The 18,815-nt window shown below is 36.6% G+C and overlaps 1 protein-coding gene and 1 long non-coding RNA gene across 3 annotated transcripts in view; both read left to right on the top strand.

Annotated features, from left to right (window-relative positions):
* The window catches only part of LOC309508267, a 224,346-nt gene that overhangs the window by 168,233 nt on the left and 37,298 nt on the right, over window positions 1-18,815 (top strand). The window lies entirely within an intron of this gene.
* The window catches only part of LOC309508253 (UPF0606 protein KIAA1549), a 54,732-nt gene continuing 37,298 nt past the window's right edge, over window positions 1,382-18,815 (top strand). Inside the window, exons 1-2 of one of the 2 annotated variants that reach the window (XM_082182781.1) lie at window positions 1,382-1,717; window positions 3,071-3,240. In XM_082182781.1, coding sequence (XP_082038907.1) covers window positions 3,153-3,240 — 88 coding nt within the window. In that variant the 5' untranslated portion in view covers window positions 1,382-1,717; window positions 3,071-3,152. The remainder of the gene's footprint in view (window positions 1,718-3,070; window positions 3,241-18,815) is intronic. The other variant, XM_082182782.1, reaches the window with a different exon arrangement.

Below are 18,815 nucleotides of genomic sequence, written 5' to 3'. Positions count from 1 at the left end.
ACCAAAAATAATCTAGTAGGGAATACTGGGACTAGTTTTCACAGCAAGGGACTCTATTTCAGTATGATTCTGAGTGATACACAAATGTGCATCTTGGTTTTGTATGTGCATCTGCCATACATACGTTCATCATATTATTCATAGTATTTGAAGGTGAGAACTAATCAATTTAAAATACAGCTAAGAAAGTAAAATACATAATTATATAGTGCTGGGTAGATTACTTAAATTGTAGTCGGTTACTGATTCCAAATTACATGCCAAAAATGTTTAGTAAGTAATGTAGTCTACATTACTTATTTTAGGTAATGTATTCTGACTACTTTTTAGATTACTTTTGACCTAACTCATTTATCACATTGATTTGAATATGATAATCTTGTACCATATTGATATAAAAATACAAATTCTTTGTTATCATCAACATGAAGTGCATTAAATAGGGTGTCCCAAACTGGGGCTTGTGAGTTTAATGAAAAGCGATAAATTAAATCATAAAAATTCTAATAAATAATTTTAAAATAGAACAATCAAAATAAAACATTTACAAAAAAAATTTACCTGCATGTCATGTGACCATTTACCGACATCAGAGATTCGTGAACTTTATTTTATTATTATTATTGACTTGATATTATTATTGACCTAACTTATTTACTTAAAATCTAAGGGCTTACTTCAAGTAAATATATTAGGGCAAAGAGGTTTGGCAAACAAAACATTTGGGGAATCCCTGCACTGCATGTATGAAATGGCATACATTTGTACATTTGAATGTGTTTGTAAGACAAAAGCTTTCCAAAGACGGCAATACATGGTTAATGACTTATAATTAAAATAATAATTCATGTGTTCACGAGGATCTTATTAGATTTGCATGTGAGAAAATGTTGAGAAAAGCTTCTTAAAAGTGAAATAATGGCTGTAAATTCAGTGATCAAATGCTGTGTGATTCTCAGTTTTCAGTGATAGTCACATGACCAGTGGCTGTTCTGTATGTGTAATTTCATAAACCTGGAAGACAAACTGAATGTATTTAAGCAGTAGTAGGAACATTTAAAATAAAACAAAGAAGTAGAATCGATGAATTATGAATAATTCACTGCCATTGTGAGAATAACATGTAATCAAGAAAAGTAACTGTGTAGTCTGATTATGAGTATTTTAAAATGTCATATAATCTAATTACAAGTACTTATCTTTTGATGAAGTAATAAAACGCCGTTGCCCTCAGTGACCACTAGGGTGTGCTGTCACATTACCAAACTCGAATACATTCTTGTAGCGAATCGTGTTCAGAATCTCGTTGGTTGTGAAAAATAAAACATGTAAAAACTTCCTAAAAAATAATCTGGTTCAGGTTCAGAATATGCAGCCACACAAGATCCGGTAACAAAGCGCGTTGCCGTTAAAGCACAGACGCCGGCGGAGGTGTCAATCTAACCCGGATTACTGAAGGACGGCGAGGGGAGCCAATGACCGGAGAGCCCCGTACAAGACACTCCAAATCCTGCTGTCAGGGGAGGATTTAGTACAATCCCGAGCACAGAGCGGTTGCATCTGAGAAAGTGAGTGATGTTCAAACAAGGTCCAGACACTTATGAAAAGAAAATCCCACGTTGTGTCATGCAATCATGTAAAAAAGAAGATTTAATCCTGATCTGAAACTGGATATGGACGCTATCGACTTCAGATCGCTGTAACTCGGCTTTAAAAGGTAAAGGAGTTGCTTTTCTAGGCTGTGCATGTGCTAAAAGTCTTTCTTTGCTTTAAAATAAACTGATATAAATCCGATCCAGCCGCAAGATAAAGTTACTAGATGTATATTTTGCAACTACAAGTTAACTCGAGTTAAATGCACCATCAATCAAACATGTAACGTTATATAGACGATGTTTGCAATCATTTCTTTATAAAAGACTCCGTTATGTGGCATACAGCAACACATCCGAAATATTAGCTCTTATAGTTCCAATAGGTAATCAAGCTAGTTATAATAACACCGTGAAATTCTAATATTACAAAGTATTTCTCTCATAACCATTACAGAACAGTTAACGTTACTGCAAATCCCGACTAGTACAAGCCTAATCCGCGTGCAACACGCGCGTTTAGCGGGGTTTTAACGCACAGTGAGTCCACAAGCCTTGGCTTTAACTTACATTGATTCTGAAGCATGCAGTATGCTATGTCATTGTGTAAGTTTAGTCATTGGAGCACACTGTACAACAATGTTTGGATGATTGGATCTCTGCGAGACTCGGTTCGTGTGATATTACACGATAAAGATGTCCGATTCATGAAAACGAATCGCTCTTTTGAACTGGATCTTTTTGGTGAATCTATTGAACAGGTCTAAACGATTCGTTCACGAATCTGCCGGAATCGTTCCTGCTGTTTCTAGAGTGGGGATTCCAGTTCATGCCCAAGAACAGATGAGTGAAGTGATTTGTACAGGATTTGATAAATAGGGCAAAGTTCATTTAAAAGTCCATTAGCAGAAATTATATTAGTAAACCTACTGGAAATATATGACGGAGACACATACGAAACAGACTGCAACAAACAGCTGGGACTTTATAATAAACACCTATGCTATGTTAAAAGTGTCCTTACGTGTAATAAACAGCAGTAAATAACTTTACTGGAACGTTAGAGTTTATAATATGTCACGCCAGGATGGCAGGGGCCACGCGATGACGTAATTGCGCCATGACGTAACTATCGTTCTTTGAGCTGGTTCTTTAAAACGAATTGTTTGAAAGAACCGATTCGTGAAAATGAGTCGGACAAGTTAAGGAACAAAGGATCCGTACGGTCTGCGCGCTGCTCGAGCACTTCACTTATAGTGTCACTCAGTCAGCGCGAGGCAGCATGGCAATGCATTTTAGTGGTTACAATCTGCAGTTATGAATTAAAATATAGGGTTTTAGTGATATGCAAGATGTCATTTGTTCGGTTTATGATTAAATCGTTAGATATTGTTCCGGGAGTATTCATGAATTCATGTTCAAAAAGAGGACTGAAAATATGACCTAAATAACAGTGGTATTGTCTTCATCTGCTGCAGTTCACGGTGACTAGTTGAACGCGTGGATTTTCTCCTCGGATCACCTTGGACCAAACATGAGTTTCACTAAATTAAGGGTCTAATGATGGAGGAAGGTAGTCGGGTCACCGCGTGCGTGCTGCTGCTGCTGATGTTCGTCTCCATGGTGATCGCTGATTCACCTGCTGCAGGTGAGTGATGTCATGGTCTGCTTCATTTGGGATGGGTGATCAGTTTGCAACCGGTAACTGGATGAGTTTGTTGGCAAGATGATAGGAATTTAGCCTTTTGTGGGAGACCTTTAAAACTGCTGTAATGCAATGCGAAGTTTTGAGGACAATGTTTTTCTCATTAGCAATTCATCTTCACATTTTGGTTCAATTTAAAAGCAGGCCAGATTCAGAGTCAGACCTGTTTGTTAACATGTTGATAAATGTTTTGTTCAAAATTAATGTTAACATTAAGGGAGCTTTTCTTGATTGTCTGGAACTTACTGTGCCGTTTTAAGTATGCATGATGATGGGGTTTTTTCTCACTCAAAACTTAATTTAAATCTATTTCATATATAATTTAGCAGCAGATACTTTAGAACAGTGGATATAAAAGTAATTGAATAAGATTTTTGAATGTCCTTTTATTTCAAAATGTGTGTTGTCTAGTTTGAGTGATTGCTTCTCTCTCTCTCTCTCTCTCTCTCCCAAATGTTGATGGTTTACATCTCTCTGTGGCCAATAATTCACTGGAAAAACACATTGTTGTCTGCGCAAATCATGTTTATCCTCAAGTAGACATTGGATGTTGATTGGAAATCATTGACAACACGATATAGGAAGCATTTCTCCTTCATTTTAGAAGTCTGTTTAGCTCTCATAGCTTTGCACAATTATACTGTATAGTAGCTGCATTTTATTATTTGCATTTAACATTGTTTTTCCCTCCTGTCCATGAGTCACGAGTTGAGAACCACTGCTTTGGAATAATATCTTATAACTGTTTTTTTTTTTACAAGGATGGAGGCATCTCTTAGTCTTTAAAACTCTCATTTCTTAGCCTAGTCTCTCAAAATGTTTCTGTTCTATATCCTCAAAATATCTATTTTTAATTTAAAAGCAGGTCAGATCTTTGACTGTTGTCAACGTAATGAGGAAGGATATTAAATAAGGCTACTATTCTTTTTTTATTTTTTTTATGGAACTTCTACATTGGCTCTTGATTTACCCTAATCCATATCACTGACTCAAGCGTGTTGTCTTTGAACCAAAACAATTCCTTCCGTTTACAGACAACTCTACAAATTAATATAATTTTTAATATCACTCACAATTTAGATAGATTACAAATTAAGCACACAGACTCTTCTTGCCTGTATGTCAGTTATACCCTTTCACAGTCTTAAGGGTCAAAGAACTCTATAAAGACAGAATAAGAACGAAAATCTAGGCTACAGAAAAAAAAAATCATGCTGCTAGATGCTTTTTGTTGGTAGAAAAATCTTTAGATGCAATTGGATTCATTTGCACGTTGCAGTGGTTTCTCAAGTTCAAACTCAAGACTTGTGGTGCAGTTTCGCATTCATTTTTTTTTTAAGAAATCGTGTCTATCATTCATTCAAGAAGATTCTTATAGATCAGCTGTCAGAGTAAACTTGACTGCTATGCGATTCATTCCAATTACCCGTCTATTTATGCTGAAAATCAAGATATTAGGAGCTTCATTGAGTGAAGTGATGGTGCATTTATATCCATTTCAGCTTGTCACAAGCTGTATTAAAAAAAAAAAAGTTTTATATCCAGTGGTCCACTTCACTGATTCTTAAAGAGATAGTACACCCTAAAATGAAAGGTCTGTCTATTCACCGACATGTCAGTCCAAACCTGTATGACTTTCTTTTGCAGAACACAAAAGAAGAAATTTTAAAGAACTTTGGGAACAAATCAACATTTGAGCCAATTGACCGTTCACAAAGACCCGCCCCCTTTAGTTACTGTTGCTATGTCCGACAAGTCACGCCGCTCTCACGCCACACACCATGTTCTCACACAATGAAATATACATCGCGGAGCAAAGAGGACACTGACAAGGCGCTGACAGACAGGACTGACCAGGTTACTTTTGATATGAAACAAAGTCTCACCTTTCAAATTTGGTCATTTTTTAAAAAGAAATTTAAACAATAAATACCGTTTTGTGGCTCTTTAATGCATCTGACAGATCGCTGTAGAGCCTTAGTTAAAGCTGCTCGTGAACCAATCATCTCTTCCTTCTAGCTGGTTTATAGCATCAAATAAACATAAATGAACATAAGAAGGAATGTTGTTTTAACCGCGGAAAGACATCGGTACACACCGTTTTTCAAGTTCAAATTCTCCAACGTTAATCTACTAACTGTCCTGACTGCTTTGTCGGACAAAAATGGCATATTTGGCGGATGGCGGATTATGATTGGTCAGATCGCCTGTCAGTCAAACTCCCTGCGAAGGGTCAATTGGTACAACTTCCATTGTATGGACAAAAAACAGCCATTTCTCTAAATATCTGTTCCACAGAAGAAAGAAAGTCATACAGTTTTCGTACGAAATGTGGCAGAAATTAAATTTTTGGATGAACTATCGCTTTAAGTCAGGCCCATCAAAACATGTTATGAAAACCACCTAGGTGAGTCTGTTGTGGTACTTATTCAATCCCGATCTCTCAAATTCAGAACATGAATTCTCAAAAAAAGTCATTTTTGTTACCTGAAATCTTGATGTAAGAAACCCTTTAATGTTAGAGAGGGTCAGAGAGCATGAGAACGTGGTTAGGTTGGGCCAGCACCTTCATTTAACCTGTGGATGAAAAATATATAGGTAGAAAATCTTTTATTTTTGTCCAGAAAATCTGTTTGTCCTTTAAGATTTTTAATGGTAGTCAGGTCTACATTGAGTTTTAATCCTCTTTCCCCTGGTTCTTTTGATTATCTCAATGAGTCAGTACAGAGGTAATAATGATGCATATAGTCAGTTAGGGCTGCACAATGTTGAAACAAAAACCTGACATTGCGAAATTAAATTTTTCTGTGATATATATTGCGATGTGGAAAGAATTCCACCAGATGGCTTGAATAGCTCTATTTGGAAAGAAGTAATCATCCTACAATAATTGGGATGATTTTGTGTAGGAGTGCATCTGCATGGAATATAATAAACAAATTACAAGCATTGATAAATACTATAAAACAAAGATACAAATTAAATAAACAGTGCTTTGTTTTTGATGTAACAATATTCAGGTACAGAAGCTGAATAATTAAATGTAAAATAACACAGCATAGTCCTCACTGCGTAATTTAAATATAATTAATGTTTGTTAAAGCTACGAAAGTGATTTTCTGGTCTTTTGTTGTTTTACTCATGCTATTGACACAGACGGCAGCAGGTTTATTAGGCTGCTGTCACTTTAAGACTTTAATGCACTGATTCAATATAATGATATCCATTTTCTTTCTCGAACTGTTTACGTTCACTTGAGATATATCCGACTGTGGATACTCGCCGAGACGGGCATTTTGATATAATTTCAGCCCTATTTGGCAGTTTGAGTGATGGTGTCATATATCATGCACATTTATATAATGCATTATTACTAAAGCTTAGCAACTCAAATGCTTCCATCACCTTCTAACTCCATACATTTTGAAATTTCTCTGCAATTTTATACTTCAGCTTGGTGTTGAGATTTAGGTCAGACAGTTTTTCAGTTTTTCCTTCAAAAAAATGATCGGAAAGGTTAGTTGTAATGAACATCAAAGGCATTAAACAGATCTATAAAGGAGCTGACCGATCACGTTGCTAGTGTAGAGCAGAAAGGGGTGGTAGGTGGAGCCATCAAACTCACCCACTCGTTCAGGGGGTAGTTCAATAATAAGGTGTGCTACTTTTGAATCAAAGCCTGAGGACAGTGAGTTTGTGTGTATTTGTGTGTATACATGTTCTTCAATTATTACCAATATTGAACTGCTTACTATTTTTGTAGAAACCGTGATTTAGGAATTTAGGAATTTATTAGAGATTACAACTGCCTGTACTGTCACTTTTGATCAATTTAATGTGACACTGCTGAATAAAAGTATACATTTCTTAAAAATTCTTACTCAATTTAAACTTTTGAATGGTAGTGTACAAGAATATAAATAAGATTGCAGAGAGACTGATTTGGTTACATCAATCGCAATGGGATTTTTGGTGAAATTACACTTTTTGTTGTTGTTGTTTAAGTCACACTTGTGAATTCTACAAGCGAATATAATCCCATAACAATTTTAGAGCTCATGGCAGATCTGTCCTAAAGTTTTAAGCATAAAAACACATTACTCTATGGAGAAGTTGAATGAGATTTTACTGTCCAGAATTCAAATTCAACTCTATAGGGCGGTCTAATTTAAATGACCAATATTTGCATATGGTTTTGAAGAAATCCTTGTCTTAAATGTCTTATCACCAATGGCAACCAGTGCATGTACCGATGTTCCTTAGACAGAGATGAGAGCGCTCAGTGGACACACGATCACCCAGGTGTAACCCTACTTCTTATTCTTGTAATCGAAAAGCTCTCTCACAGAATTCACACAGGGTGTCAGAGCCCCCTGAAGAGCATTGTTGAGTTTTGGGGATTGCGAGGAGCTCATCGAAAAACTCCTGGCTAATTACAAGTGTTGCTTCGTTTACAAATGAAACCTGATCTGTGAGGGATGACAATGCGTGCATTCATTATTCATCGCCTCTGGGACTGGGAACAGATCAATAAGCTGGGCCCATCAAAAACCACAGGAGCTGGATGCTGAAGCCACTGGCTTCTGGACAAGCTAACAAAGTCCCATTGAGAAACTGGGATAGTTGGATACAAGCTTCTTTGATGGTGAACCCTTTCCTTGCCGAGGAGGACTTTGTGTATTTGAAGGATAATGGTTTGGCTTTCACCATAGGGATGCATCAGCTTGTGGTCAAGGGCAGGTCAATTTAAAGTTAACTCGCATTCAAAGTAAACCTAAAGGGTGCCAAAATCAAAGCCGTTTAAACTTAATTGATGTTCAATATACACCAAGATGGAGTGGGATCAATGAGATTTAAAAGTGGGCAGAGTTACCCAGTTTAAAGGGTTAGTTCACCCAAAAATGAACTCACCCTCATGTTGTTCCAACCGCGTAAGACCTTCGTTCATCTTCGGAACACAAATTAAGATATTTTTTATGAAATCTGAGTGCTGGATCACTTCACCATAGGCTGCTAGGTGGCCCAAACTTGCTGGCCCAGAAAAGTTATTAAAGAGATCGTTAATATAGTCCAAGTGACTACAGTGGCTCAATCTTAAGTATATCAAGCGACGAGAATACTTTTTGTGCGCAAAAACAAACAAAAATAACGACTTTATTCCACTATTCATTTCCTTCTCTCTGGGCCTCGTAGTGTTTTTGCGCAGCGCGTCTGTGTTACACGTCATCACGCATCACACACATGACCAGCGTCGGTCAATAGTGAGCCTACGTGGTGACGTGTAACACAGACGCGCTGCGCAAAAACACTACGAGGCATTACTGACAGAATTTTCATTTTTGGGTGAACTAACCCTTTAACATGACATAACAAAACCTATGCCAAATAGCACACTTATAGTCTTGTAGCCTTCACTTCCATGTGTTCGAGTAGGTTTTTTTTTTTACTTTTGGGTTTCGTGCTTCATCCCTCTAGACTTACAATTTTTTTGCCTACTTTCATGTTAATTAGTTGTAATGAAAATAATTTGTCCTCATCATAGAGAAAGTGTGCAGTACAAAGCTGTTTCTGCACCATTGTTCTAAGACATCTGCAAGTAATTGGGCCTTTTTTAGGGGTAAAACCCCTTTAACAAGGTAGTTTTCCACAGTCCTATAGTTTTTACATTCATAGACCAGTTCTTCTCATTTAATGGCCTTTATTGATGTAAAAGAAACATCTGAAAGCTTTGGTATGCATTGATGCCTAGCAAGTTTTTAAATCTTTGTTTTTTAGCACACAATCTTGACAGACTGCCTGGCTTCAGCCAGCAAAATGTCAAAGTTAAGATGATATGCATTTGTCTGTCGCAGTTGTCTTGTTATGCACATTTATTATTTTATTTCTTTAAGGAGACAGCATGTGTCTTTTCTTTGTTTGGAAGTACATTTTTATTTGAACAGCTTTTCTTCATTGTGAATTTCAACAAACCAAAGCACAGATCCCGACTCAGCACTGAGCACCTCTGGGCTTTTTTTGTGAGTTTCATCAGCATAAGCACAAGACATTAGATCTGATTATAAGAAACTTTGGTCATAAAGTTCCAGTTTTATGGCTGGGAATGTTTACACTGAATACCAGAATTTTCATTTTGGAAAATTGCACGATTCCACTACTGTTTACACCAATTACTCTTTTAAACTACTATTTCCTAACTAGATGGTACTTTTTTTCTTTTCGTAAAAATCTGGATTTGTAGTCAACACTTATTTCCCAGCATTTGTTCTGTAGAGCACTCATTTGAAGTGACACTTAAAGATAAGAGGGCTCTATTTTAGTTGTTAGTTAAAGGAACTGAGTGAATGGAGGAGGCCTGTGAGGCTGAGATAGCGCTGGGCTCGTGTCAGTGATGTCACGATATCAGTCACGCTATTTTACACCATCTATTCAACAGCGACCTCCACTACTTGATCTATACTGATATTTCATTCATCCCATTTCATCGTCTTTGTTTTGAACGTATCCTTTTGTTATCTATAATTTACTGTAGTTTGAATTGTGTCATTTCTGGGTTTTATTACTCCATAAACTCATTTTATGGACTACATTTAATGTACCGTAAGACCTATGTGCCAGATTCACCCACATGGCGATTGATTATAGTTCACTAATGTGGTCTACCGAATACATCCCAGCATTATGATTCTGTTGTGAAGGTACAGAGGTAACTGTGACAGAAGGCTGACATGGATGTCCATATTGCATTGGGTTCACATATCTGTACGGTTCAACACATGTCTGGATCATCTCACTCTGAACAGATGGTTACATCCGAGCACAGCCGGGGTTTTGGGGAATTAATTGTTAAATCTGAAATGTAATAAAATAGATTAAATCATACATTTCAAAAAATCACGGGAATTGGAGTATTAAAAGAAAACTCATATTTCACGTACACACTCATTTTGGTGCTTTGCTTTTGAAGAAAAATCAATACTAACAGATTAGTAACAATAATACCATCAAGCATTGTCCTCGACCTTTCATAAACATCATAATTTGCACCATGTTTTACAGAGGTTGTCAAACCATCTCGCCTGATGGAGTTTCAGTGTAAGAGGTGCTTCTTTCTCTCCACTCTACAGGAGTCTGGCTGCTTTGTAGTCGAAGGGTCCACAAGTTTATTCAGTGAGTTCAGTCCAACCCTAAAAAAAACGAAGCCCTCACAGTGACACAGTCTTCAGGGCCTCTCCGGTTACAGGCCTGGCCTTCCTGTCTTTCGAAGAAGGCTGAGGGAGTAGGGGAGGAACGTGTAGGGAACTTGAGCGTCCTCCAGTGAATTACACAATAAGCCAGCTATGGAAAAGTCTGCTTCTCTGGAGACCATCCCAATGTTAGGAGTTAAAGTGTGTCCCCACCTTCCTCATTACATCCCCTCGTCTGTCTCAGTCGCTGCATTTTTTGTCTCATTCTCATCTCCCTCGCAGTCTGAGTCTTTCTGCGATCGTTTGAATTCCAGTTCGGCTCTTTGTCTCGAGTATATTAGCACAAAGTAACAAGGTTATGCACCATTCAGAATTTGATTTGGAAACCCTGTTCAATTCAAATTTGAACTGAAATTCTCAGAGTCCTTGAGAGGTCATGGAAATGTATTTAGCTAGTATACATTTTTGTACTTATGCTATACTAAATTATTACTTGAGCTAGAAAATATACATGCGAGTGCAATCTCTATTAGTTTTTAGAACTAGTCATCACAAACTATGGATGCACAATATTCGTCAATTTGATTTGAAGCTAAGCATTAATTGAAAGGGAGCCAATTCTTAAATTCTTAGTTTTGCCGAATGCTGTGCTGGAGAGATGGACCAGCAGCAGCAGACATAACCTCAGTCAGATCAATGGAAACCGCCAGAGAAAGTGTTTCGCCTGACATGACTCTGCCTGTGTGCCATGTTAGGTAACACGTTGCAGACTGATTTTACTCAAAACAGCCTGAATTTTTTTTTTTTTTTTTTGCCTCTCAACCAGATGTTAGGCTGCAAAATTCAGGTGAATTTGACTATTAGTACTCTTTCACTTTGGAAAATTTTCTCTGGCTTATGTTTGCAATAACAAGACTTTTTATGACATGAAGGAAGCCACTGTTGCGCTGTGTTAGTTGTTCTTACTCATTTTCTGTCTGTACTGTGTAGTAGTTCAATCTGTGGCTATACATGGGAAATTTCAGATGTCCTGAGGACTTAGCTGCTGATAAGACAAACAACAGAGCTCTGTTCAATGTCAGAGGGGCCAATCGCACATCGTTAGAAAGAAGTTATTTCTTTTCTTCAGCAGGGATGCATTAAATTGATCAAAAGTGACAATAAGGAAGTTTACGTTGCTACAAAACATTTCGGTTTCAAATAAATGCTGTTCAAGTGGTTCAAAGTTTTACTTGCCTTGCTAAAATTTTCACTGGCCCCCACCACAAAATTATGATAAATAAATCAAATAAAAGTTATTGGTTTCATTCATTTCTTTTTTGACCCATGTAACCTTATATTATCAAAAAAAAAAAAAAGGTTATGACACCAGCAAATATAAATGTAAAACCTTATTAAAGACAAGTAAACAGTCAGCAATAAAATAAGAACAAATAGCCTAATTAAATTACAAGCAATAGCACAAATAAATACAATTGAACTAATGTACTAATGAAAAGTTTTTTTCAGGCAGGTCTAACAGTAGTTTTCAGGTTCAGAAATTGAATAAAGTAATCAAATTTAAGTCTTCAAAAATTAAAAATAGATTAATCCTTATTGAAGTAGGCTAAGACAAGTTATTCAGTCAAGAGCAGTGAACACTGCGAAACCTCTTCTCTTGTGTTCCATGGAAGAAAGAAAATCATAAAAGTTTGCAAATATGATGAAAGGTGAAATATTTCTTTAAAAAAATGAATGGGATATATATCTGATTTCAATTTTAAAATCCATTTTATTTTCAGCTTGAGTTGAGCTCATTTACAAAAATATAAAAGTATAGACTACAAACAAGACTGGCTGAAGGATGTAGTAGTACACAGTATTACATGTTGTAAATGTAATGTAAGAGAAACCACCTAAAACAACAGTCTTCCTCCCATAAAAGCATTCTGAGATAAAAACGAATATCAGCACAGACTCTGCCTTGATTGTTCGATTAGGCTGCGCGCTGGGAGTCTGTGCCAGCGTTAGGCAGAGGCAGTCACGCAATGGGATCAGCTTAAAACAGAAACATGTGTGGGCAAAGGGGTTTGAATTAATACCAAAGACCTTTCCTTTGCTTTTTCTTTCTCTTTTTTTAACCATCTTTTTTTTTTCTGGAATAGCAACAACCATCAAATGAGACTTTCCCTAGAATGAGCCTGGCAAATGGAAGGAAATGACATCATTGGTGGGGTTGTAATTTGTGGCTCAGTGTTTTCTGCAGTAGATTTTGGCTTGTCTTTCTTGTTTTGTGTTTCACAGCTGCTCCCTTCAAATTAGACCGTGTAGTCTAACCCTGAAAGTTGCAGGTAGGACGTCTTGTAAATTGCTCAGTGATTTGGGACTGAGCAGTTAACTACATTTAACAAATTAAACTAAGACTCCGTCATTATTAATTGGTTTGCACAAACAACAAAAGTTACCATGATAGTTTGGTTCGCTCACCAAGGCTCCATTTATTTGATCAAAATACAGTAAAACGGTAATCAGAAATACAGTAATCGGGGGGGGGAATCTGTTCACTCAGTTCTGAAACTGTTTGATTAGAAAAAAAAACCCCATTTAATAACATTAAAAAATAATTTGCCTATACTTTATACCAGAACTTAATAGAGCTTTATACTAGAGCTTGTGACTAAACCTCGTAACTCCTTTTAACAGTTAACTCAAACTGTTGTCAAAACCTCATACAGAAGCTCCACCCGTCTCAATCGTGAATGAAGTGCTGCCCACATTTTGGGCACTGTCTCTGCTTGTTTGCAGTGCAAGGGTATATAAAGAACTAGTTCTTTGAATAAGTACAGTGTTTTCATTATTCAAAAAACACGATTTTGTAAAGGCTAATGTTTTATGTATTCGAGGAGCCGAGAAGAGTGTCAGTCTGTAATTTGCCCTCTAATCATAGCCAGTACAGCCGGTTCATAGCACTTCAATCTTTATTTATACACAAGATTTTGGCCAAATGTTTTAAACAACAGGGAAAACTGGGCGCCCACATAGCTACAATAAACTTTGTAACCTGTTAGTTTATGAAAACATAACGCTGAACGCCGTTAATGACACAAAATGAACACAAATATCTGACATTCGCTGGTGAAAAACCTTGTTACTCCATTTGAGCTTGATTTTGGGAAAATGTTAATAATATGTGACCCTGGATCACAAAACCAGTCTTAAGTCGCACGGGTATATTTGTGGCAATAGCCAACAATACATTGTATGGGTCAAAATTATCGATTTTTCTTTTATGCCAAAAATCATCATGATATTAAGTAAAGATCATGATCCAAGAAGATATTTTGTAAATTTCCCACCTTAAATATATATAAAAAAATATTTTTGTGAGTAGATGCAGCACAATCGCCTATAGAAATGGACAACTTTAAAGGCGATTTTCTCAATATTTCGATTTTTCTGCACCCTCAGTTTCCAGAATTTCAAATAGTTGTATCTAGGCCAAATATTGTCATATCCTAACAAACCTAATATCAATGGAAAGATTATGTATTCAGCTTTCAGATGATGTATAAATCTCAATTTAAAAAAAATTACACATAAGACTGATTTTGTGGTCCAGGGTCACATATGCACATGCAAGTGCCACAGTACTTACTTTGACAACATGGTGTTTAATTATAAAAAAAAAAAATGTTTTTCCTAAATGGCAGTTCTACACTAACCTGCAATTTTCGATGGTTTCAAAACACATCACGCTGGATATTACCTGTCATTCATTTTCATAATACTTTAACAGTTGGTGGCATACCCTTGGAAAAACTCCTTAGAATCAAAAGCTAATGCCAGTGACTTGCCTATGATGACTTGACAGCTGAGCGCGGGCATCTTTTTTAGCACTATAAACTTCTTTACTGTCACATTTAATAAATGTATTGCATCCTTGCTGAATAAAAGTATTGATTTATTTACAAAAAAACATACTGACCCCAAACTTTTGAGCAGTCGTGTAAGCCTTATGGCAAGATATGTGCCAAAGCACTATGGTATGTCCATGTGATGGACACTGCACCACTGTACCAAGGTACCACCACTTTTTACAGTACTTTTTTGTAAGTTGGCTCAGGCAGAAGAAAATTTGTCTCGTTGATGAAATGATCTTTAAACTCAGCGTTCATTAGTGAGGCTTACAAATAACAGACTGTCAAATTAATTTGATATTAGCATTGAGTATTTGACAATAAGAGATTATTATAAGTGTATGTATATCATACTGTCTGGATCATTAATGTACTTTGTTGCTGAAAAATCATTCTCCATGTTAATGATTGTTAGGCAGACAATCAGATTGTTTTGGCTTTGTTCGGAATAGTTTATTGGGTTATTTCTCCCACTTACCACTGGACAGGAGTTTAGGGAAGAGCAAATTACATTTGGGTGTGCTAAACTGAATCATTTATATGGGTTTGATCTCATTTTCAGCCTGCTTGTGGTTTCAGCCTAAGACGTCATCCTGTTCTCAAAGACAAAGATAGCGAGACAGACAGAAAGACATACTGACATCGACCATACAGTAATCCTGTTTCTGCTGCAGATTCATTTAATTTTAGATCCCTTTGTTTTTATTTTGAAAGCATCGTGCAACACACTTCATCTGTTGTTTATAGAGGAAGTCATCAATAGGTCGTAACCATTATTTTATTATTGGTGTGGCCATGAAGAGCTCGAAATAGAGTAGCTCACTGTTTCCTTTTGTGATGATAGTTACCTCACTCTCTCTGTAGTTCTTTTGTCTCATTTTCCTTTAGTCTTTGACAAAAACAGCCAGAATCAAATCAAATCAAACAGATTTTAAACTCCTTTTCAGTGTTTTCCAACAGTTTTAACATCAAGTGTCAGATCAACTGCAAATTTAGAAGCATTTCCTTTGGTAAATTTCACTCTAATCTTTTTAATCTTGTGCTTTCAAAGTTAGTTTTGTATTATGTACTTAATTATATCATTGTGTTCAATGTACTTTTTTTTTTTAAGGTCCAATAAACTTTTATTTACTGGTTTTGTAAGCATACCCCGTCCCTTAAACTGCCACCCTTCGCAAAAAAAAAAATCAAGCTCAACAAAATCAACAAAAGTTTATGATACTTGCACAGTTTGTCCATCAAGATCATTTTCACAGATGAACACAACTTTTATGAATTTTGAAGCTTAAATGCAGTCGCCAAAAGTAAAAAGCTAAAGGTAGGCTATTAACGAACTACACCACGGTCCCAAGACTTCAACGTCACCACCTCTAAGCTTCCGAAAACTTTTTCAGTTTTTATCTAAAAACATATTCCCAGAAAGTTTGAGTTAGAATAGTTTATAAGAGCTCAATTATAAGCATAATGAAGCTGTAAAAGCAGACTGAGCTTACCTGTTCGGCATGATGATGTTTAATGTCCCTGACAGCCTCTGTAGTCCCATTTAGCCACTTTTAAGCAACCACCTTTTTCAAGACACGCTGGGGCTAGTACTGATGTATTTTATGTCATAGAACAAAACGTAAAAGTGTCCTGAGCTTGTTAACCACAGACCTTATTTTAGCCATTTAACTATAAAACAATTAAGAAAACCCATTGACTTCGGAACGATGGAAACGGAAGTAATAAAAGGCTAAATCGTTTCTGCGTTTTGGCCTATAAAGTTCCATCATACCTGCACCTCTCCATAGGTGAGCACTTCTGCATTAGTTCTTCCCCACTGCCAAAGTAAGCGGCATTGGCTTCTGCTTGTTCTTAAAGGCTGCATAAAATCAATGAACTCCATTTTGACAGGAAAATACAACAAAGAATATCACTTACATCTAGAGTGTCAATTCTACGTGGTATGTAATACTCTCGCTCTCTCTCTCTTTGCATGTGTGAAAGAAATTCACAGTGCTCTCAGCTAAGTGATGGTGAGTTGGGCGCCTTCACACTACATTTTACAGTGTGTCAAATAGGCCGTGCATTGAGATGATTTGCAACAGTGCGCTTTAAAGCGAAACACTCAAGTGCTCAGTTAGAGTCTTCAATACAATTGAAGGGGAGTAAAAATATATCTGTGCTAAACTTATTCTTAGCCTCTTAACTCAATGGCTTGTAAAATCAGCTAAATTAGTAATTGTTGTAAAATGTAGTCTACTGTTGCTAAACTGCAGGATGCTCTAATAAAAAGAGCTATTAAAGGTCCCGTTCTTCGTGATCCCATGTTTCAAACTTCAGTTAGTGTGTAATGTTGCTGTTAGAGCATAAATAATATCTGTAAAATTATAAAGCTCAAAGTTCAATGCCAAGCGAGATATTTTATTTAACAGAAGTCGCCTACATCGAACGGCCCGTTTGGACTACATCCCTCTACTTCCTTCTTTAATGACGTCACTAGAACAGTTTTTTGACTAACCTCCGCCCACAGGAATGCTCCCTCAACTCTACCGAAATTCATTTATGTACTTGCGCACTTCTTATAACTTGCTTTGTTTACTCAGCTCTTACGGTGATTTTCTGAAGTAAAACTGATGCTTCATCTTTTGTGTGATGTACAATAAACTTTATTAAACTCATCAGTATATGTTTGATCATCATTCGGACCTGGTCCAAAACAGCAGACTTGTAGGCTATTAATAAATAATGGATACATACAAGCAGATGAAAAATACGTTATAATAACCGTAATTAAACTACTAAACTATACCTGTTCCATCTCTATACAGCACTCTGACTCTGTAGGCATTATTGTCCGACTCGAAATGAACACCGTTACTGAGAGTTTCTGATATTATCATCATTCCGTGAGATTAAATTGTCCTGAGAGACTGAGCGCGAGCTCATGAAGCTCCGCCCCCTGTGTCGTCCAGCAGCAGCTTATTTGCATTTAAAGGGCACACACTAAAACAGCGCGTTTTTCTGAGCCCCAAAAAATGACAATTTAAACATGCTGTAAAAAATGATCTGTTGGGTATTTTGAGCTGAAACTTCACATACACACTCGGGGGACATCAGAGACTTATTTTACATCTTGTGAAAAGGGGCATAATACGGGACCTTTAAAACTGTATTTAGCTGCGAAAGTGATACTGTTCCCAAAACGGCTTTCTGTACGCACGCTCTGAGACAGAGTGGAACACGCACAAGCTTTATAGTACTTTGGGCTACGGTTCATGCCTAAACGGTCAAATACACACAGAAATGTGTCAAAATGCCCAGCTTGGTGAGTATTTGCTGAAACACAGTTGGTTATGTCTTAAGTGAACATGAACAAATTATCAAAAATAATTTGCATGTGTTTCAGTATTAGATCCTTGCTTTAGATCTTAAAGTGACAGCAGCCTAATTTACCTGCTGCTGTCTGTGTCACTAATGTTATTCAGATGACAAAAGACAGAGAAAATTACTTGCTGCTCTTTTGTAGATTTAGTAGGATTAATCTAGATTTCATTTATACAGTGAAGCCTCTGCAGTGTTGTTTTACATTTGATTACTTTCTGTTGAGTATTATTTAGTATAATGCTATATTTGTTAAGTTCTAAGCTTTTCCTAATCATCTCTTAAGACGGGGAATAATAGGAATATGGACAGGAATATGTTGCACATGTTGTGTTTAATGACCACAGGTTTAAATTAAACTGGTAGCAAATATTTTGCCAAAATTTTAAAAACTGCACATTTATGTGCATCGTCCCAATGACATTTACATTAGCATCTTACACATATCGCTTAAGTAGATCTCGCTGTCTGTGAAAGTGATAGCTCTAACTATTGTTCATGCATTACACGGTTGCATTTCTGTACCAGGTGGCAGAGGGAGTCATTGCTGCACTGTTGCGTGGAGTCATGGTATTTCCCCTGCTGCCCGTCTGTCGGGCGAGAGGCTCCTTGCCATTACTCATGATAAACACTGCTCATTTAGGCTGAAGGTGACTCTCTTACAATTAATTATTGAACTTGTCCGCCGATCAGGATTATTAAGTCACTCCATCATTAATTACTTAATTGTCTTGAATGTTGTCAGAGCTTCTTTTGGTGCCATTTTACATCATTTCACTTGGTCTGGCTCACCAACAATGTCACAAGAACATATTGTTAAAATACTGGTTTCAAAGGTTAAACTTTGAAAGAAATATTTGTTGACTTTATCAGACTGCATATTAAAGAGAAGAAAGAAAGAGTAAAGGATAGGGAAGGTAGCTAAAATAATTGTAATTGTCTTTTTTAATGATATTCAGTATATCTCTATATTTAAAGGTTCTTTTAAACCAAACAGCTATTGTCTCTCAGATAGATTAAGCTATTGGTCAAGTAGAACAGCTATGGTTTGTCAAGTAGATTCATGAAAATATTT

The sequence above is a fragment of the Leuciscus leuciscus genome (assembly GCF_965113295.1).
Source record: "Leuciscus leuciscus genome assembly, chromosome: 10".
Classification (NCBI taxonomy): Eukaryota; Metazoa; Chordata; class Actinopteri; order Cypriniformes; family Leuciscidae; genus Leuciscus; species Leuciscus leuciscus.
Note: the sequence above shows the minus strand (reverse complement) of the source record. Positions and strands in the feature narration are given on the sequence as shown.